The sequence below is a fragment of the Drosophila innubila genome, assembly GCF_004354385.1.
Source record: "Drosophila innubila isolate TH190305 chromosome 2R unlocalized genomic scaffold, UK_Dinn_1.0 1_C_2R, whole genome shotgun sequence".
In the NCBI taxonomy this organism is placed as follows: Eukaryota; Metazoa; Arthropoda; class Insecta; order Diptera; family Drosophilidae; genus Drosophila; species Drosophila innubila.
This window is the reverse complement of record NW_022995374.1, coordinates 11,774,827-11,796,950: the sequence shown is the minus strand read 5'-3', so window position 1 is coordinate 11,796,950 and position 22,124 is coordinate 11,774,827. Positions and strand designations below refer to the sequence as shown.

At 39.3% G+C, this 22,124-nt stretch overlaps 5 protein-coding genes and 1 non-coding gene across 7 annotated transcripts; 4 read left to right on the top strand and 2 right to left on the bottom strand.

The window, feature by feature from the left end:
• LOC117784931 (synaptojanin-1) lies at positions 1 to 22,070 on the bottom strand. Of its 2 annotated transcripts, XM_034622786.1 has the most exons (6): positions 22,058 to 22,070; positions 7,069 to 7,122; positions 6,347 to 6,628; positions 4,121 to 5,416; positions 1,519 to 3,796; positions 1 to 850 (listed from the first exon to the last, which is right to left on the bottom strand). In XM_034622786.1, the coding sequence occupies exons 3-5, from the start codon at positions 6,509 to 6,511 to the stop codon at positions 1,535 to 1,537; spliced, it is 3,723 nt and encodes a 1,240-aa protein (XP_034478677.1). In that variant the 5' UTR covers positions 6,512 to 6,628; positions 7,069 to 7,122; positions 22,058 to 22,070; the 3' UTR covers positions 1 to 850; positions 1,519 to 1,534. The 2 variants fall into 2 exon arrangements, with proteins under 2 accessions (XP_034478677.1, XP_034478678.1); XM_034622787.1 differs by lacking the exons at positions 7,069 to 7,122; positions 22,058 to 22,070 and having other exon boundaries at positions 6,347 to 6,744.
• Positions 1,017 to 1,088, top strand: Trnae-uuc. The gene has a single exon. It is a non-coding gene; the product is annotated as a tRNA-Glu (tRNA).
• LOC117784934 (ceramide glucosyltransferase) lies at positions 10,989 to 14,563 on the bottom strand. Its single transcript, XM_034622792.1, has 2 exons — positions 13,245 to 14,563; positions 10,989 to 12,222 (listed from the first exon to the last, which is right to left on the bottom strand). Exons 1-2 carry the CDS (start codon positions 14,055 to 14,057, stop codon positions 11,686 to 11,688), a joined length of 1,350 nt encoding a protein of 449 aa, XP_034478683.1. The 5' UTR covers positions 14,058 to 14,563; the 3' UTR covers positions 10,989 to 11,685.
• On the top strand, positions 15,010 to 16,848 carry LOC117784933 (damage-control phosphatase ARMT1). Its single transcript, XM_034622791.1, has 4 exons — positions 15,010 to 15,463; positions 15,527 to 15,623; positions 15,680 to 16,406; positions 16,464 to 16,848. The coding sequence occupies exons 1-4, from the start codon at positions 15,194 to 15,196 to the stop codon at positions 16,771 to 16,773; spliced, it is 1,404 nt and encodes a 467-aa protein (XP_034478682.1). The 5' UTR covers positions 15,010 to 15,193; the 3' UTR covers positions 16,774 to 16,848.
• Positions 17,269 to 19,418, top strand: LOC117784935 (damage-control phosphatase ARMT1). Its single transcript, XM_034622793.1, has 5 exons — positions 17,269 to 17,503; positions 17,645 to 17,750; positions 18,047 to 18,143; positions 18,197 to 19,060; positions 19,131 to 19,418. Exons 1-5 carry the CDS (start codon positions 17,406 to 17,408, stop codon positions 19,280 to 19,282), a joined length of 1,317 nt encoding a protein of 438 aa, XP_034478684.1. The 5' UTR covers positions 17,269 to 17,405; the 3' UTR covers positions 19,283 to 19,418.
• On the top strand, positions 20,486 to 22,075 carry LOC117784932 (damage-control phosphatase ARMT1). The gene has a single exon (XM_034622788.1). The coding sequence runs from the start codon at positions 20,576 to 20,578 to the stop codon at positions 21,992 to 21,994; it is 1,419 nt and encodes a 472-aa protein (XP_034478679.1). The 5' UTR covers positions 20,486 to 20,575; the 3' UTR covers positions 21,995 to 22,075.
• Positions 22,076 to 22,124: the final 49 nt, after the last annotated feature.

The window sequence follows — 22,124 nt, the reverse complement described above, 5'->3', positions numbered from 1 at the left end:
TACAATCTATTTCAATTTCGACATAAGTGGCATATTTATTCATCGATTAATCGATTGATTGGCTGATTAAATATTTTTTTTTACAATTTCATCAACATTTAAATACAGATTTCAATTTGTGATCTCTTTGATATTGATTATGTAGGTTAATTTTCAATTCAACTTAAGTAAATTCAACGCATTAGTTTTAATCTCTGTCTGATAACAAATGATATTACAGTGTAAGTGGGTAAATATAAGTAGTATTGCGAGCAAGGTAATGGTTCAGTTTTTTACTACAACTACAACAGTTGGTTTAATATTATATTGATATATTTTATTTCATGTTTTGTATTCTGAAAATACTTTTCATTTTTAACACATTGTTTTATTTCATAATTTGACTAGTACGGCTACAATTGTTTAAACATATACATATTTAATACTTTTTCATATACGTTTTTGTTCGGATTGCTCGCTATGGTTAACATAAATACGTAAATACTTAGTTTATTTGGTGCATTATTAGTGAGTACGTCTGGCCAGTGTTGGTTAAGTAATTATGTTCTCATCTGTTAAACATATATTTGTAGTTGTGTGTATAACAGAAACATAAACATTCAAATCGTAAGCGTTACTTGATTTACAATCTTTTCGCTCGCTTAAAATAGTTTAACACAAATTCAGTTTCAATTATTGCCTGGAAACACTTCAATATGCATGTAAATAATATTCTATTTTACAATTGGCAACAAAATATATATGCGTTTATATTTAAATTTTTGTTTTTGCGATTTTCAACGATAAATACAACAATTGGGAATGTAATTGAGTCGACTACTGCCATTTGTACCAAGTGCTAGACAGCGTGCTGCATATAAAAGAGAAAACATATACAAAAATGTTAATTATTAATCAATTATTCAAAAATAATTCGATTTATTAATTGTTTATTATATTTGTATTTTTGTACTTTTGGTTTTGAGCTAAACAGCAGACGTAGCTGTAATTGAGATTTAGCTGCGCGTCTCTCAGCCTCCCATATGGTCTAGTGGCTAGGATATCTGGCTTTCACCCAGAAGGCCCGGGTTCGATTCCCGGTATGGGAAGTAATTTTTTTGATATTTTAAAATCTATTTTTTAATTTTTTAATTTATATTTGTGTATTTTTATAAATATTTAAATTTTTAAATTTGTTCTATAGTTGTGGATATTTATTTATTTATTTGGATATTTATTGATTTTGATATTTATTGATTTGGTTATTAATTTATTTGGTTATTCATTTATTTGGATATTCATTTATTTGGATATTCATTTATTTGGATATTCATTTATTTGGTTATTAATTTATTTGGTTATTTATTAATTTGGTTATTTATTAATTTGGTTATTTATTAATTTGGTTATTTATTAATTTGGTTATTTATTAATTTGGTTATTTATTAATTTGGTTATTCATTAATTTGGTTATTCATTTATTTGATTGTTCATTTATTTGGTTATTCATTCATTTTTATTAATGAGATATGAACTCACCCTTCCGGTCACATCTTTAGTTATTTGAGGGGCGTGTTGGCAGCGGCGGTGCATTTCCGCTACGATTTGGTATTGGTGGAGGTCCCCGACGATTGGGCAGCGGTGGCGGGGGACCCAGGGGTGGAGCGGCTACTGGCTGACGGAGTGGACTGTCCAGGGCGGCAATGACTGGCGGTGGTGCGGCTGGCGGTGGATGACGCGGTGCCGGCACATCGTCCTGGATCTCTTCATAGATATTGCTGGCCGTCTCGTAGGCGGTGTCTGAAGGCGATGGTTGCTCCACTGATGATTGCTTTGACTGGCGTGTGGGCGTTGAGACGGGCGTGGCCGGTTTGCTTTGCATCTGACGTGGTGGTGTTGGTGGTCCAGAGGGGACAGTGGCGCCTATGGGCGACACTTTGCCGGATGAGGAGCTTGAGGAGCTCACGGAGGTGGCATGCAATGGCGAGCCCAACTCTGTGGGGGATTGTGACTTGGATGAGGGCGTGGTGTCGCCCATAGCCGGTGGACGTGGTGGCGCTACCTGAACCGGCTGCAATGGTGCCTGCATCATGGGCTGTGGCGGCATCGGAGGCTTAGCCGGTTTGGGCACAATGCTAATGACGCCAGCGTGCGGCAAATGACGTGGCGAGTTCTTTGGAGACATGGGCATGGGCGGACGCGCTGGTGCCGGACGTGTGGGTGGTTGCTTGGGCCGTTGTGGCACCTCTGGCGACAACTGCAGCAGCTGAGCCTGCTCTGCGGGATTGACGCACAGGGGAATCGTATTAGAAGTGCACAGCTCGATCTCACTGTCCACTTGCTGTGGCCAATCGGGCGTCTTCAGCTCGAAGACCAGCTCCAAGCCACAAACCTGTGTGCTGCGCTTGGCGGCCGCGTTGAGTGCGGATTCTCCATTGCGGAAGGTCACCCACATGGTGTCCTCGACGTAGCGCACTAGGGTCACCTCGCCCATCTTGGAGAGCTCTGCGATCAGCGCAGACATGACATGCTCATCATATATGGTTGGTCCATCCTCATCCGCATCTGCAGACGCTTCATGCACATGCACCACAATGGTGGAATCGGGTGGTCCCAGATCCCGAATAACCTGATCGAAGACTGCTCGACGGCGCTGCTGATCAATCTCCATGATCTCGGCATCGATAATGGCAATGACGGGCCGATGATCGCTCTGCTTCAGCTCCGAGCGTCCATAGTGTATGAGCTTGCCGGGATTCCAGGCTGCAGCGGCGGCGCCACCAAAATCACTTTCGGCCAGCGCTTTGCGACGTCGCCAGAGCACGCGATCTGTCCAGGCGGGCGCACGCTGTTTCTCGGATGTGTCGTAGTCATCGCTGAAGAGATCATATTTGTAGGTCGGATCGAAAGTGATCTCCCCCTCAAGAAACTCGGAGAACACATTGCCAGCCTCCTGCTCCTTGCGCAACTGATCAAACTCCAGCACGGTGGACAGTTCCCCGTTACGGACGCACTCCTTCAGCTCATCCTTGTCCATATCGATGCGATAGTTGAAATCTCCACACCAGAAAACCCAATCATGCGATTTCAAAGTACGACCCATGGGAAAAGCTAATTTCCGTGTGATTTCCGCATAGTCAGCGTTCCGTTCCGCCACCTGGGATTGTCCGGCGGCAAAATGGGCGCACACAAAGCACATGGAACTGCCGTGCAGGACAAAGCGAATGGCACAGGCGCCCTTATTGCCAGTGGCACCTCCCAGGCCCGTCTTTACACAATCAATTGCGACGTCACGTATGTGAGGCGCATGCTCCGGCCGTATGTAGATGTACAGACAGACACCGACCAGTTGCTGGTAGGTGAGCAGCACATAGTCATTGTCCCGCGAGATGGTCTTCTGCAGCTCCTCCGCCCACTGCTTGGCATTGTCCGTGCTGGCAGCCATGATATTCGATGCGTTCAGATCGACAATCTCCTCGAAGCCAATGGCATAGATGTCGACGGGATGATCGGCATGCTCCGACGGATTGTTGACATCCACCAGCGCCTTGGAGCGCGCCAAGGCATGACAGTCGAGCAGCCAATCCGCCAGTGAGTCCTTGAACACAATACTGCGAAAATGCTTGCCTCCATTCACATTGTAAGTGCCCACGGCGACTCTCGCCATCCGAGGACGCACATACTCCGTGTAGCGCTTGCAAAGCTCTCGCAACGTTGTTGTCGGTGCATGCAACATGTTGGAGGGCAACAGGATACGCGCACGATCCGCCAACTCCGAGCTGAGCGTCGAACCCACGAGCAGCACATCAATGGCTTCCTGCAGAACATAAAAGCATGTAATAAAGACTATTAAGATACCCTTACTTAGTTTAAATATGTATTGTAAGATACAATCTAACAGCATAAAAAGTACTGCATATATTTAGGCGCTCGTCAAATTAAAAAATTTAAAACAGCCATAACTAAGGTTATTTTTGTCCGGTTTTTATACAATTCATTGGGTTGATTGATAATAATAAAAGAAAAAGTTTACCATTTAAAAGAACAATCTATTTAAAAAACTGTGGATGTGTTCTGCCATTCCTCTTCTTTAAAGTTACATACTACGTAACGAATACAATATACCCGTTCTGGCACTCACCTGCTTCGAGTTGTCCAACAGATTGTTTTGTATGGTGCGTGCTGCAGATCGAGCACCGTCCATTAGCTTGGATCCACCTTGAATGGCGCCAGTGCCGGCATAGATTTTGCTGACCTCGTTGCCATTGTTGATCCACATCTGGCGAAAGATTTCCTCGAAGCGCGAGACATTCTGCTGCTTTCCGCCCAGCTTGAGTGCCTCCAGCTGAAGATTGAGCGTGTCCAATCCCAAGTACGTCTGCACACAGTTGGTGCGATCCAAACAGTCCAGGCAATTGGTGCGCACGACTCCAAACTGTTCCCGCAATACTTGTCCGTTAACGGCATGGAAAATGCCGTAGTGAGCCCCACAGGCCACCATGCGTTCCTTGAGCTTGGCCAGGGCGGAGAAGTTGCCGCCGCGGCACTCCTGATGATAGTCGAAGACCACGTGTGGCACATCCTTGTGGGCGGACATGCCGTGATGACGCTGGAACTCGTTGCTGAGCATTGCCTCGCCCTCCTTGCTGCCAATCAGCGAGCTGCCCAGCAGATTGACAATGGTCTGGTAGCCATAGCGCTGTCGCATCATGCTCATGTGGCGATCAAAGGCGGCGGCAGACGTTTCAAAGCCACGTGATAGCTTCACCTTGTGGGAGCCGACCTGAACACCTGGCTGCTCCCAGAAGAGCGGCACTGATCCTCGATTCTGCACATAGCTCGTCACATCACCGTCCACATAGATGACCTGCTCCGTCTCTACAAAGTTCGCCACATATCCCTCGTCGTTGGTGCCTCTCACATTGAAACGCGTGCCTGCACGCTCGCAGCTCAGGCGGGAGATGATGGCAGCTCGTGCCTGCTTGGCGCCAATGTAGACAGTGCGTATCTCCACGGAACCGCACATGGTCTGCAGCAGCCAGGATTGGCAATCGATGCCGAATCGCATCAAATGTATGTGCATCATGCGATTCCAGAAGAAACGATTATCCGTCTCCTCCGTCTGATAGCGTCGTTGTGCACACAACGTGATGTCAAACTTGGTGCTCTGCGATGCAGCTCCTGCTCCGGCAGCTGAGGGATTCGTATGGGCAAAATAAAAGGTGCCCGAGTTCAGCAGCTTGCGCACCTCGCTAATCTTATCCTCGTTTAGCACCGCATTCTGCAGCGATACAAATGTCGTCTGCGTGATGCGAAAGATTTCCACGTCGCCAATTTTGCCCATGGACACGCATCCGGTGACGAGGACCAGGAAGAGCACTGTGCTCTCGCCAGCATTCAGCTGAAGTGCGCCCAAGCAACCGTAGGCATCGCAGACCTAGGAATATTTAGGAAGGAATAAATTAATAAATTGTATTATTTTAATAAATTTTAACTTGCGCAACAGGCTCAAGTAATGAACCGAATAATTCGAACTATTAACCCCTGAGAACAGAAGCTTTTGTGCAAGCTACACTCTTATACTATAATCCTCTTATACAATGATGCCAACTTCTCGCCAAGAAAACAGGACGAGCAGGAAATACGAAAATAAGACGATGAAGAAATTAAAAGAGTACAAATAATTAGATCTTAAAAGTTTCGTATATTTATATTTAATATTTATTTATATTTGAAGAGTATATATATTTGCCTTATTTAATGATAGCATCTTGGATATCTTCTTCATACGCTTTTGATGCATTTGTGTCTATAATTCTTAAATTAATTCTACTTCTACTTTTTGTGACCAAAGGTTCACGATTTTAATCAATTTTAAAATGTATAAAGTAATATATGTGAAATATAAAAAATTTTAAGCAAATTTAAACTAGCTTCCAATTAGTCAAATCAGAGGTTGTCTTGCTAAAATAAATTTCAAATTGCCCATACAAAGTTAAAGAAATATTTTTCTTCAGTTCTAATTAAAATCGTGGGTGCCAATTAGATGTCAGCAGCTGTAATTTCCTGACCCATTGAACCAACTGGATTTTGAAGCCTATATGCAGCGCTGTGGAACTACTGTAATACTGTACTACTAAAGTGTACTCTATACAAGAATAAAGTTCTTCTCATAATATTTTTTAAAAACCACAAACATATTTGCAATTGGAGTATTGAAATAATGTTATCGCATGCATAACACAATTTGTAAAAAAATATCACAAAATTGCTGTAGCAGCGTTTCCCATGAGTGTGTATGTGTTTGTGTTTGCGTATCGAGTTACGTGATTGCTTTAGTTCCCAGTTCAAAATGACGAATACAGACCTTCGTATACTGCTTGCGTATAACATTTTCCTGCTGGGTGAGGAGTGCACAGACATGAGATTCGAACAGAATGCAATCCGTCTTGTTGCGATGCTCCAGTAAAACGCTGTGCGGCGAGGGCGCTATTGACTTCTCCAGCACCCGAATCACTTTGGACATAGCCATATTGCTGTTGTTGCCGTTGTGCCAGCTGCGATCAAGTTGTCCGTTTGCCTGTTGTGGATAAACTGAATTTCACTGGGTTCCCACACTTCAACGCCGTTTCAGCAGCAGCCAGAACATCTGCAAGTAAACAGGAACCGTTTATATTAAGCACTTTTATCGTTAACTATTTGTGTACAAAAAAAAACCAAGATGAAGACAAGTATGCATATTCAAAAACTAATGAGACGTGCTAAAAATCAAGAGCCAAACATTAAATATAATGTACAATAAACAAATGAAAACACACAGTGTACGAGAATTTTTTCATACGCCCCCGTTCCAATCGCCGCCAGCTGGTGCACACACTTGCAAACACATGTATACACACTCACACACACAGACACATGTGCCGTTGACTGATAAACTGTATAGATTTTTCACATAGCAAAACAATGCAAAGCTTTTTTTAACAATTGCAAATTTCCCATTCTAACGTGACTGGTTTTGCTTGTCAACTTACAAAACAGTCTGCATTTATAGTATCCGTTTCATAGTTTTTAGATAATTAAATGAATTACCTTTTTCTCAACGATTTGATTACGATTTGCAAAAGATTTTTGCTCCAAGTTGCACTGTTGCCAACTTAGCTATTTTAAAGCTAGATCTGGCTATATTCAGAGTTCGTTTGCTAGCAACTTTAAATTTTTCAGTGTGGCCACACGCGATCGATAGCGCGTTCTAATTAATACTGATTCAGTATTTTTTAAATACATAAATAACATCAAACTGTCGCTGAATTTAAATTTTAGGTGGTGCAAATTTTAAAATGCAAAAACTTAAAAATAAATTAACAATTTTAAGAAAATTTAAAATACGAAATTACATGAAATTAGTGTTTACATTTTAAAGAAGATTTGAAGCTCGTCAGCCCTCGGGAAGAGAAGTTAGAAAACTTAATTCTAAAAAAAAAAAATTATATCAAAAAATCAAGAAAATTAAAAAAAAAACATGCAAAAATTTAAAAAATTCTGGAAAATAAAAAATCCGAAATTAAGTACAAAAATGAAAAACACTCAATTTCGGAAATGTACTTGTTTTTTTTAAGTACACAAAATCAAAGCAGATCGGGAAATTTTGCAGGGGCCAGCCTTTGCACCGGGTGGCAATCTTCCACACCAGTGCTGGCAAGTTTTGGGTGGGAACAATAAATAGCTAAACAGTTAAATTCTGTTAAATTTGTTATTTGTGTGACTTTTTTGCACAATTTAAGCAAAAATAGCTGAAAATTTGAAATACCCAGACTTTTGGCTAATAAACAATTTTCTAATTTTTTTGGCATTGATAACAGCGCTATAGCATTAGCAGAAAATAAAGAATAATTTAATTACAGACACCTGTTTTAGGAATTTTTTATATTTATATGTATGTATGTATGTTTGTTATATGCAAAGGTATAATAAATAATAATATAGAATTTATTGACAAACCATAGCCAGCAAATCTAAAATATAAGCACCTGCTGTTTTATTGTTTGCTTTGCGTTCAGCGCTCGAGATAGGGCGGCCTATTTATAATCAATCCACTTGGGAAAATTTCTGTGAGCATTCTGCATACTCCAGATATTGTTGCTAACTTCTGATTCTGCATAGACTTTGTACACAAGAATTTTTGATAAAATATTTGAATTTTGTTTAAGCTATCTAAAATCAGAATGATATTTTAATGCTCACCCTTATTGGTTTTTCTTTATTTCAAAATCGCAGGTCCCATTCATATTTTATGATAAGAGCCCCGTGAGCTAACTTGTAAAATATGATTTAACGGATAAGATAAATAAATATCTAAATATGTATTTAGGTATGTTTGGTTTGGTTTGGCTACAATTTTGGAACCTTCATCCGTATCACACAATAAATACCTAACAGCAGATAAAGATATTTTCAGTACATTTGTTAATTGCCAATGAGCAGGTTTTTTACCATAGAAATCGTAAAGTTATTGTTGTTTGCCAATTAATCACGACCCACAAAAATCGTCAAAGTAAGAACCGAACATAGACAGACGATCCGCACAGAATGTGACGACGCATGAGTCACTATCACAATAAACCTTATCTTAAGCCTATAAAATATATACTTGCATACTTGCACACATATGGAACATACATATGTATGTATGCAAGCAAATTATCGAGTCGTGAATGGAAATTACGAGAATAGTGCAGATGTATGCACATACGTAAGTGTTTGTAATGGAAGTAGTATACGCAATGGAAGTCGTATACGTATTGGAAGAAGAATACATAATGGAACTAGTAGAAGAATGAACAAACATTAAAATATCGCATTAAATAAAAGTACGATTTAGTTGGCCGAGTTACAATGTTGTTTATTTTTATTATTGACTAGCGTTAGGCCTAGTTATAAATAGATAAATAGTTACAAATACTTAAAATCATACGTTTTTTAAAGCAAAAGTTTACACTTGCTTGTTCTACTCATGTAGCAAGTGAGACAAAGGCTCAACAAATATGCTTAAAGAATTCGAAAAATATAAACACTTAACTCTTTGAACACAAGTCATGTCCAATTCGCATTCAATATTTATCGAATGACGACAATCAGAGACATATAAGTATGTATGTAATTATACTAATGTGATAATAAATAAAGAAACATCCATACATACTCATTTCGTATTATTATTATTAAATAATTTAATTTATATTTATATTTCATTTGATTTTTTTATTAGTTAAAAAAAATCAGTAAATAATTTGACGACTTAATGTCGGATTAGTACTTGGTTTAAAAAACCTCAGTTTGCTATAAACCTTATTACATTTAAATAATTGCGCTTGATTATTGTTACATAATACTTTATGTGTCAGTATGTAAGTACTTAATTTATTATATGTTTATGTCAGTGTGTATGTATTTGTTAATTTGGTTTAATATTTTCATTGCTAGCAGCTCTTATATCAGACATAAGAAATTTTAATGCACCTTGATAAGAACTCCACGTTTATAGATAGTAAATACAGGCCTTTGTAAGTATTTAAGTGTTTAGAAATCAATTCATGTATTGGTGTGGAAATAATCACAAATTCTATGGATTTTACCAAAGTTTTTGAAAATTCGTAAGAATTTTTGGATGGTTGCAAGTACGTATTTTTTGTGATTATTTGAAGGCAACACAAAATATGCTGGGAAATTAACAGATCCCCAACCCCAAATGACTTGTAAGGTTGAGTGAAAGTTATTCAAGAAATTATTTTGACACAACACCAAATTCACAAACTTAAACAAATATTCAATTAATATTACTATTTATCTTTTAACTTATTTAAAGAACCAAAACTAACTATTATAGTAAAAGAAAGATATTGAAATTTAATATTAATTTTTAATGTTCATCTCTTATATTATAGCTCTTAATTTAAAACTTTTTTTTTTAATTTAAAAAAATAAGTGTTTTTTCGAATCATTAAATTATACACCGTATTACAGATGGGTTTTGTTTATTTTTTTTCTTATGAAGTATATGGAGTTCTTTAGTCAAAACAATTACTTAGCTGACTGTATGTATTTTTATGTTTGCCTGTATGTACGCTTGCGATAATCTCTCAATTAATTTATGTGTATATGCTGCTAAAAGGCGCTCAGTGTTGAATCAGCGAATCGGCACCTCTCCTCATCTTCTCCTTCTCCTCCTCCTCATCTTCTTCTTCTCCTCCTCCGGCTCACCTCTTTCTCCCACTCATTTTCTGTGCTTTGCAACTGATATGCCTCTCTATAATCTATAACTGTATGCTTGTGTGCATGTACTTCGATTTATAAATATGTGCGTATATACATATGTATGTACATATATCAAATTATTGCTGTCCGCACTTGACGTTATTATGTTCAATAGTAGTCGGCCCCTGAGACCGAGATAAGAGTTGAAATGTTCGTATCCATCTGCTAATTATATTAATTATAAAAAAGAATAATAGGTTCTCACTTACACTTGATCCCAGAGCCAGAAATGGCGTGAGGCTGTTGTTGACTCAGAAAATTCTATACTGCTTTTTGAGTGAAGCATTCTAGGCATTATACTTATAAATAGACCTTAGTAGGTAAGGTAATTAAATCATAGTTTAGTGCTGCTCTGAATAATACTTATGTTTCTGGCTTGGCTCTTGGCATAGAGGGGGCAACGGGTTGAGTGTGTTCACATTTCTCGTATAATTCAATTAATTTACATGACTTTTGAACCCGCATTAAATGTGAGAAAAAGGCAACGCCATGTGGATGTTAAATGTTTGATAAACAATTACGGATTGTGACTCAGACTGCAAAATTTCCCAAAAGTATAGCCCGATCTGTGGTGAGTCATTACTGTAACTCGTGCAATCTATTATCATTCAAGAATCACTGATAAGTGACTAGAGGTAATTGAGGTAGTGATAACAAATGAAATGTGTAATAAAGATCAAGTCAATCATATACATAAATTAATTTAAATTAAATTACAATTTATTCGATGGCGGTTTAGCAAAGCATATTTACAGAGCGAGTAGCAGAAAATTAATATATATGAATGTATGCATATATATAATTAAACATAAATCAAAGAAAACAAACAAATTGTAAATTATACATTGGGCTTAACAATAAATAGCTAATAATAATTAAAGTAATTGAACTGAAAAATAGCAATAACAAAGGCTAACTTAACTAAGTAACTCGTTCATCAATCTCAAAGATAAATTTGAAATTTACAAAACTATTAACTACAAACACTAGCTAAATCGCATGGCCAAATGTTGGACAATCATTAGTTGCAAACAATTGTTAACTAACTAATAGATCTACATATCTGCAACTGTCAACTTGAGTATCCTGTCCAGAATGCAAGTACAATTGCCAATACAAATATAAACTGCAACAATGTTGTGGCCCCGTTCAAATGGTGTCTGTGTCTGTGTGTGGTTGTTATTGTTGTTGTTGTCTGTGCGCTTACTTTTTAACACGTACTTAACTTAAGTTATGTAGTGACTAAGGGTTCTGTTTTAGCTAGTAATAATACTACTACCATCAACTGTAGTTGTAGCTGTAGAAATCGCAGTCGGCTGTGTCGCTCACGAAAATACAAATTACAAATTACGCATATGTATATAACAAACAAATTGTAACTATCTCTAGCTGCTGCTACGAGACCAACAATCGGTGCTTGGCCGATGGGAGCGTTCCCATTACCGTTCCCGACCCCGTTCCCAATCCTGTTCCCGCACCCATCGTCGTCACCGTTGTCGCTAATAACGTAGGCGCCGGTTGCAGTGGCGTTATGAGTGAATCTGTGGCGGGTGTTGAGTTTGGAAGGGGCAACTCATAGGCGATGCCACCCCAATGCAGCTTAAAGGTACGCGTCCTCCAGCGTATAGCGGGATTCCACAGGGCGTGCAGGAAGAGATACGGTCCACTTAGCTCCCTGAAGAACCAGCCAATAAGGAACTCAAACTTGTGAAAGGGCATCGAACCATGCTGCACAATCGACAACAGCATCCAGTCGGACAGGAACCAACAGAGTATGTGCACCAAATAGAACACCAACGGATCCCAGGCGAACAACACCGATGCCGACCACGCTGCCAGTGCTCCCAGCACCAGACACTCCGACAGAGGCTCCAACAGTATCGTTGTGGGCACCATGGCCACCCTGAGCTTGGCCCAGCGTATAAGTCGAGCCTGAAAATACAATTTAAAATACATTACTATTTACAAATCATACGCATAAATACATGAAAAAAATAATATTATACAGGTTGGAACTATCTTTAGATAAGAAATAAGTTTCATATTTATTTTTGTGTAAACTGGAATAATTATAAATAATTGCATAAGCAATTGATCAATTTTCAATCGAAATAAATGCGAAACTTCACGTTATTTTTATTTATTTTTCTATATCATTGATATCATTGAAATAAACGTTTTTCATACGTTTTGTTAAGATTTATATGATTTTTTTTACAAACCAACCAACAACTGGAATTTTTTAAACTTTTTAGATATACAAATATATGCAAGTCATATTATGGCCTTTACATGAATTTTTATCGACTTTAATTATATGTTATTTGTTATCGCATTTAATTATATCTGCTCATAAATGTTTCACTTATTTAACAATAACTTGCACATTAACTTGCTTCCTAAGAACTTAAGCAAGAATTTGGCATATAAAAAAATGTGCTAACTATGTTGTGATTACAAAAAATCTGCGTATAATTGTTTCACCGATTTAATAATAAATGCCACACAACTTGCACATTTACTTGTTTCCTAAGAACTTAAGCAAGAATTTGGCATATAATAAAATGTGCTTACTATGTTGTGGTTACAACAAATAGTTATAAAAATTTTGAAATCAGAGAATAAATTAAATATGCACATATATTTATTTCCCTTAGCGTAGAACCTTAGTTTACAAAAATAACAATAATCTGTGAGAAGTTTCATTCACAATGCTTCAAAAGTGATGAGCTAACAGACAGCTTGAACAAGATGATATCGATCGGTATATAACTCGATCTGATCGGACAGTTGTAGAAAATTGTCCATGCTAGTCGTGTGCTGCTTTCGTCACTAGCACGGACTGCCGTCCGAACTGTTAGTATATACCTAACGACAACGCTTATCACTATAGCTGCTTCAATGAGTTACTAAATTAAAATACTCTACAAATGCGATAAACCAATGAAGCTTACCTGAAAGCTGCCGATGTCACAGAGTCCGCTGTTCTGCATGGCGGGCTGATTGGAGATGCGCATCTTCCAGCCAAGTTCCGTGACGCGCTTGGCGATAAAAAAGTCCTCGGCCAGGTAACAGCCGAAAGTACGTAGTCCTCCCAGTTGATCGATGACAGCTTTGCGCAGCAGACACGACATCCCTGTGTGGCAGTTAATGCCCAAAGCATCAGCGGATAGATAAATCCTCGACTGAACGGTGCCGAAGAAGACCTTCTCGAAGGTGGCAGCGAATCCATCGCGATCGCAGGTGAAGGGCATTTGATGGACTAGGGCATGACGCTCTGACATATTCTGGACCATGTCCAGCAGTGTGTCGTTCTTCATCTTGATGCCACTGTCCGAGATCATGACAAAGTCATACTTGGCCGCCATATAGCCGGGATGGATGTTATTGATCTTGGGATTGACGCCCACGTCAGAGCCACCGACAAAAAGCTGGGCATCGATGAGCGGATATTTATCCAAGAGTTGCTCCACCAGCTTAATGGCTGGATCGTGCTTATCCTCCACGCAAAACAACAGCTCATACAGCGGATAATCCATGCTGAAGAATGTCTCCAGATTATGCTGCAAATTTGGATCCACGCCCATTAACGGCTTCAGTATGGAAACACCCGGCAAAGGGGATGATTCAGTGGGCAATTTGCACGATTTCTTGTGCAGTTTATATTTGCCATAACAGATCGCGATTAGATGCACACACCATGTACCAAACCAGAAAATCATGAAAAATGCTGCGAAGCCATACAGCGGCAATGGTAAATGTGACATACCGTGTGTGTGTGTGTCTGTATGTGTGTGTGCGGGTGTGTGTGTGTGTGTGTGCGTCTTGGGTGTTGGGTGGCTTTGTAGGTGGAGCTGTCTGGCGCTGTGTGTGTGTGCGTGAGCGTGTGTGTGTGTGTGTTTTGGATGTCGCTGCGGTTTAGTCGATATGCATTTGTCGAAGCTTCTCTTCGCTCAGCACTCTCTCTGGAACTTTGCTAGCACAGCACAATATATTTAGAACTAGAACTAAAAGAAAAAGTCTCAGCCGGACTTTATCTCCGTATTCGTCGTATCTCCGCTGCCTTTGTCGTTCGTTCGTTGTGATTGAGTCAGCAGCCAGCAATCCCCGCGCGCACAGTCAACAATTGGTCGCGTTGTTGACTACTTGACTTTGTCACTATGTCGTCATAGGAGTTGATTTTTTTTTCGTCGCGCTTTTGCTGCTGATTATTCATTAATTATCCATTTCAAAGAATTCGCGTAGCGTTCCATGTCAAAGTAAAAACTGCAATGAAGAATAGGGAACGCGGAAATGAAAATACGCTAAAAATCAATGTTGGCAGCTTAGCTATTTTATAGCTAGATATGGCTATATTCAGAGTTCAAAACAGCTATTGTTTCTCCTAAAAACTTGGCAGCTCTGATTGGAAGGCTGCCACCCGGTCCAAGCGTTTTTACCCTTCAAAATATCCCGATCTGGCAACATGTACCATTTTAATCATATCGCAAAATTGATTCACCAAAGAAAATTCACTTTTTTTTAATTTTTCTTAATATGGCCCACAGAATTTTTGAAATTATTGTAGAATTTCGATTTGAATTTTGTCGATTTTTAGACATATTTTCTAGCAAAAAGAAAAATAAATACGAATAAATAAGTATAAAAAATCGAGCCAGATCCGGAAGTTTTTTTTCTGGGTGGCAGCCCTTAAAAAGGATGGCAGCACTGTAAGAGAGTGAGTGAGAGAGAGAGATTCATATAAATAAAACTATTTATTTATAAATATTCATTTATAATACTCGAGTAATATCTGTATATTATTCAAAATACTGAGTAGGCTACTAGTGTGCTCGGGACACTTTGTTTACGTTAATATGCAAGTTTAGGACACATATTATTTATCAAATTAAAAGTACGGAAAATGGAGCCCGAGGGAGGAGAGTGTCCCGCCACAGATGGAGGAGCATCGGTTACCAAAGATGTTCAGAGCTTAGCTAAGATTTTCAAGACGGAATCAGATGCCAAGTACAACATTGTGGACATCCAGACGCCTCTCAATGCTTTCATGTCTGGACAGTACAAACGTAGTTGCGCCTACCACACAATCCGGAATCATCTGCCCGTGATACTCACAAAAGTCATAGACTCGCTCACGAGGGACAAGAACGAGGTTGTCGCACAATTCGGTGAGGTTCGTAATAAGTTATGGCTGTACCCTTAATCTTGGTCTATAGCGCCCACAAATTTTGTGCAGAACGCGCGTGAGGAACTGAAGATCATCATTGGACTGATTTCCCGGCTAAAGTATGAGCTTCAAACGAACAAACCCTTCCAGCACTTTACCGGAGATGGTGAGTTATATTTCTTTGACCACTAATTGGACAATTCATTAAAAAAATGCTTTCAGAGGTCGATCGAGATATGTGGAATAACTTCATCAATCATTTGTCAGATGAGGGGCGCACTTTTTATAGAGCCTGCTGGATGCACACCGAGTGCTATATGTACCGCAAACTCTACTCCTTCGTGGAGAACAGCATCTTCCTGAAAGAGTTCGATTACTTTGCCAAGGTTAAAGAGCATTCACTTACCAGATGCCAGGATGAAATACTGGCACTCTCCAAATACACGCGTCGTACTGAAAACAGCATCGAGATGTTTAGCGAGTTGCTGAAACTGGATTTATGGAGCAATCGCAATGATCTCTCGGAAGATGACGAGGCGCGTATGTTTAACATGAAGGTACTGGAGGATGTGATGGTCACAGATGATTATATACTCGTCAAGAATGTTGACGAGATCTGGAACTGTTTGTTAAACAAAAAAACAGATAGACAACAGGTTGATTTTGTACTGGACAATGCCGGCTATGAACTCTTTACCGACTTGATATTGGCCGAGTACATCATCGAAAATGGAATGGCCGACAAGGTGCGATTTCATGTCAAGGCACATCCATGGTTTGGGAACGCAATCACAGCTCGCGACTTCCATTGGACGCTACAGTTTCTCAGAAATCATTCTGACTACATTATTAGTCTTATAGGACAGAAATTTCTGCAATTTTTAAAGGAAGGCAAATTCGAACTGGCACCCACTTCGCATTTTTGGACTGCACCCCAAGCTTTCCACAGGTTAGTGAGGATTGCCTAAGCATCTGTAAAAAATACTCTCAATCATTTCCTTTGCAGCATGCGCACTATTGAATCGGAACTGTACAAAACTCTGCAGGAGTCAAAGCTAATCATATTTAAAGGAGATTTAAACTATCGTAAACTGTTAAGCGACGTTTGCTGGGAACCTACACAGCATATTATAACATGCTTAGGCGGCTTTATTCCCAGCAATTTGTGCATTCTGCGCACAGTGAAATCTGAGGTGATATGCGGTCTTCCGCCAGGTGTCTATGAAGATCTGTTGAAAAAAGACCCTCAATGGATGATTACTGGAAACTATGGCATAATTCAGTTTGTGGATGGCTCTCGCGAATTCGGTTATTAATAGATAAAATTCTGTATCATATGCTTTTTAATTTAAATTAAAACCAAATATATATATATCTGTAGTTAAAATATATCTCTGTAAAGTTTGAATATTTGTTTGGTGGTAAACGTCATAATAAAATATGTGAAACCGCATTCTAGGATATTAAATTAATTTGAGAAAAATTTTAAATAAAGGTATTTTTTCCAAGTACCTTTATTTTTGTGGGGTGGCAACCTTTTGGGCCAAAACAGTGCTTAGAGATAAAAATAGCCAGAGCGCTAAAAAGCATCTAAATTTGTTTTTATGGGCACTTTTGCACAGTTATTGAAAAATTATTAATAGCAAAACATAGCTGAAAATATATTTAAAATAGCCCAATTTGCGGATCATATCAATTTTAAAATTTTTCTAGCAAACGAACTTTGAAAATAGTCGGATTAGCTTTAAAGTAGCTAAGTTGGCAACAGTGGTTTCATAGCAACTTCCGCAGTTGCCATCTCTGACGCGCCAAGCTAATATACATATATATTATATATATTTATATTGTGTAAATGTAGCAGCAGTTACATTGATTGTGTCAACAACAAGAAGTGCATTAACCAATTGACAAAAAAGAGGGGAATATCAAACAGCAAGCAGTTGGAAATATGACCTTGGCACAAGACGATACAGATTTTGATGTTAAAAATGGAATTATTGATAGCGAGACGCCTCCGCACTCAGAGCTAGCGGCCCAATATAAGCGGTAAGTATTCGCTATATATAGCATATATATTATATATAGTAAATAGCATATATGTATGGCAAACACGTGTATTGACAGTCATATATAGTACTGATGTAATTTGATTGCCTGACCTCTAAAGCGACCCCCTTGTTATTATAGGAGCTTCGCCTATTACACGTTCCGTTTCCGTCTGCCGTCGACTTTGGAAACAATTGCCAACTCTTTGGCCAAGAACAAGGACGAACTGCTGGCAAAATATGGTGCGGTAAGTTGTTCTACCCGTTACACGTGGACCACAAGGGTATATCGAATTCTTTTATATGAGCCATAAGCCAGAGCCACCAAATTTGTCACAAAAGCTTCTATGATTTCCATGAACATCGACATCATTATTAATAATATTGTCACGCCCCCTTATCCGCTTTAAATTGGCAATAACTCCACCACAATCCCAGTTTATAAAGAGAGGTAACGGGTATCTCTTAGTCGGGCACACCACTTTAGCATTCTTACTCGTTCATATTGCATAATTGAGAGAATAAATCAATTGTTTTTTTACAGGATGCAGTCACCGATATTGAACAAACAGCAGAAGCTATTCGGGAGCTGCGCTCGAACATATTGCAAAATGAAAAGCTGTTGCCCTTCACCGACAAGGGTATGTAAAGTTTCATATACTATAGTAACCAATAATTAATGTACAATATTTAGAAAGCGACTGTGACGTGTGGAATGCATTTCTGGAGAAGTTGCCACAGGAGAAGCGTACCTATTTTAGTGCCTGTTGGCTTTACGCCGAGTGCTACATGTATCGCAAAGTCTCCTCCATATTCCAGTTATCCCGCCTGGCGGGCTTTGATTACTTCAGCCGGCAAAAGAGCACGGCTACCCAGCTGAGTCTGGATGCAATGCTGGCCGTAGCTAAAGCCACTCGGAGTAGTGAAAGCAATGCGGCCACCTTTCAGCAGCTATTGAAATTGAATCTGTGGGGAAATCGCTGTGATCTGTCCATTACATCGGGCAAACAGGTTAAACCCACAGGAGATGCCTTCGATCTAGTTCAAGAGCTGGATTCCAATTTGCTAGTGGATAATACAAATGCCATATGGCTATCATTGCACAGTTCGAACGGCGAGGGTATTGTTGAGATTATCTGTGATAACGCCGGCTATGAGCTGTACACGGATCTAATACTCGCTGAATATATAATCGACAAAGGATTGGCGAAGAAGGTGCGCTTTAATGCGAAAGCCATTCCATGGTTCATATCGGATGTCATGGCCAACGATTATCACTGGACGCTGCAATTTCTAGCCGACCAATCCGACTTGGTGCTCGGTGAGCTCGGCAAGAAACTGAAACGTTTCACGGATGAGGGCAAATTTGAGTTGGCGCCTCTCGAGCACTTTTGGACTAGTCCATATGAGTTTTATCGCATGGCCGAGATGCAACCGACGCTCTATGAGCGTCTATCCCAGGCACAGTTGGTTCTCTTTAAAGGCGACCTCAACTATCGCAAGCTTCTGGGCGATTACAGCTGGCATGATACAGAATCCTTTGAGACCTGTCTGCGCGGTAAGTTCTATTGTCTTTAATTTCAATATTTAAATTGAATTTAAGTACATTGATTCCCATTTGTAATCAGGTTTCCGGCCCTCCAATCTCTGCACGCTGCGAACTATTAAAGCGGATTTGGTGTGTGGATTGCCACAGGGTTTGTCGGAACGACTCTTTGCCACGAACAAGGAATGGATGCTCACTGGCGAATACGGCCTTATTCAGTTTGCCAGCAAGTAGAGGAAAAACAAACAAGTTGCAATAGTTTAATTGTTGATATTTTATGTATAAATCAATTCTTTTGCTAGTTTATTTCGTTGCTAAAATAAAGACTGTTCAAAGTGGAACCATGCTAAGAATAGTTGCTTAACGAAAAGCTTTGTTTATTTTTATAATTTAATTCAAATCTGAATCAATCAGCCCTTTCAAGGGAAACCAGAAAGCCTAACGGTTGCACCTGGCGGGAAACCTATATCTATATAAAGATATATATGTTTTTTTTTTGTATTTAAAATATAATTTTATTTTGAAATTTGTAGTATAAATTTATATTTGTTTTCAATCGATAAATAAATTTTATATTTTATAAACATTTATTGTAAGCCGGGAATAACACCATAACCGGTATCGGAACCTTTAACCAAAACTAAACGTTTCATTTTTAGTACCGGAACTAAAATTGTAATCGAAATTAATTCTCTTTCAAGAACCGAAAACCGAAACGTTTGTACCGGTACGGTTGTGGTAAAGTTGCTAGGCCAAAGAGTTGACAAACTTCAAACTGTCACAACTTGATCAAAACTGAATAGATTTTCAAACGGAATGTCATTTTGATCATGGTTTGGCCTCTAAATTCATACTGCATTCAATTTTTGTTGATTTAGAAAATTTAATTATTTTCGACCAAGATTCGATTTCGATGGTAAGGGTCCCCCCTTTGAAATTTTAAAAATTAAAAATTTTAAATCTCAAGATTTTACTTTTAATCAACTCCTTATATCGTTATTAGTATAAAACGACACTTTAAACTTGATTCTGGAGCCTTTCATTTTTCCGTAAAAAATCATGTCGAAATTAAGAAATTTTTTGACTTGTAAAGTTGCTAGGTCAGAGCCTAGAGCAACTTCGAACTGTCATAACTTTGTCAAAACCTAACCGATTTTCAAGCGGAATGTCTTTTTGTTCATGATTTGGCCTTTAAATTCATTCTGTATTCGAATTTTGTTTATTTAGAAAAATTAATTATTTTTGGCCAAGATTCGATTTGGATGGTAAGGTAACCTTTATTGGTTTCGGGTTGATTCCTTAATTATAAGTGTTATTTTATGATTTATAATAAAAAATAAAATGTAAATATTATTTCTTAATAATCCACAAGAAATTTATATTTAAAAACTATAATTCTTTCAAGGAAACAGACTCGATATACAACAGGAAACCTCGCTCATAACAAAATCGAATATGGATTATTTTTGGGAATACTGTCTAAATGTGTAGTTTAGTCAAGATAATTAGGCAACATTGAATGTGACCATGGAAACGGGTCTAGTTCATGTGGAATCGTTTACAAGTCAATATACGCAATCTACAGAAGAGTCGTCTTGGCACAGCGTGGAAAGCGATGAAACCGACCAGGATATCGACTTTATTGAGAAGCATCACATTTTCTACACTCGGCCGCCCTTGAATGAGGCGTTAAGTGCCAGATACTTGTACAGCTTTGCCTACAAAACATTTCGGCTGCGAACTCCGCATATGATCAATGACATCATCCATTACCTGCAGGAGAACGAGGACAGGATCATGGAGCAGTGCGGGAAATATGCACGCTACGATCTGCGACGTGTCATTTGGAGTCTAGACATATTGCGCAACGAGATTTTGGACAATCGTGAGTTCAAGCTTTTCTATGACAAAGAGCCAGATGCAAAGGATTGGAATGTGGAGATCAAGTGGCTGGTGAATCGCGAGAAGAGTCGCTGGTTTACATCCAATTGGCTCTTTGCCGAATGCTATCTCTATCGACGCATCTGGGCTGCATTCCGGCGTGCCGAAACCTTAAGGAACTATGATTATTTTAGTCCCCAAAAAATAAGCTCTGCTCGGAATGTAACTTTTCTTATGAGCACCATTCTACAGGCGACTCGTGATCTTCCGCGTAGTCGGGAGAATTTCCAGCTCATGTTGAAACTATCACTGTGGGGTAATCGTTGTGATCTGTCGATCACAACTGAATCTCCAAGTGAGCAGATGTTGCAGCTAATTGGCGAGCTTGACAAGCATTTGATCACGGATCAGTCTGAGGATGTTTGGAGTCTGTTGGCAGAGGATTCCCAAGCGTCTGGCTCTCCTCTTATTGTCGACATTGTCTTGGATAATGCCGGCTACGAACTCTTCACGGATCTCCTGCTGGCCGAGTACATTATCGAATCGGGTCTGGCCAAAAAGGTGCGTTTTCATGTTAAGGCCATTCCTTGGTTCGTCTCGGATGTCACTGCCCATGATTTTCGCTGGATGCTCAACTTCTTGCGTTGCCACGAAATGCCGCAATTGGAGGCCTTTGGGCACAAACTGCAATGTCTTCTGCAGGATCAGTCTCTGGAATTGTACCCCACCTGTGACTTCTGGACTAGACCCAAGGGTTTCAGCTTTATGAGAGAAATGTGCCCGTGCTTATACGTCCAACTTAGCCTAGGTGCTCTCGTCATATTCAAGGGAGATCTCAACTATCGCAAGCTCCTCGAGGACATCAACTACAATTCCACAACGCCATTTCGTGACTGCCTGGGTGGTTTTATGCCCACCAGCATTTGTGCCCTCCGCGTCATTAAATCCGACATCTATTGTGGCATGCCCGTCTGTGTCGTCGACTGGCTAAACGAAGATGATTCACACTGGATGGTCAAAGCCGAGAAAGCAGTTATCCAACTGGCTGTCAAGCCCAGGCCGTAAACAGTGTATTTATAATAAACCAGTATAATATAGATTGGGATCAGAGCTGCCAATAAAGATTACAATTTTATTTTAACTTAATTACCGACTTTCACTAAATTATTTGCATTTTTCAACTGAAATATATCTA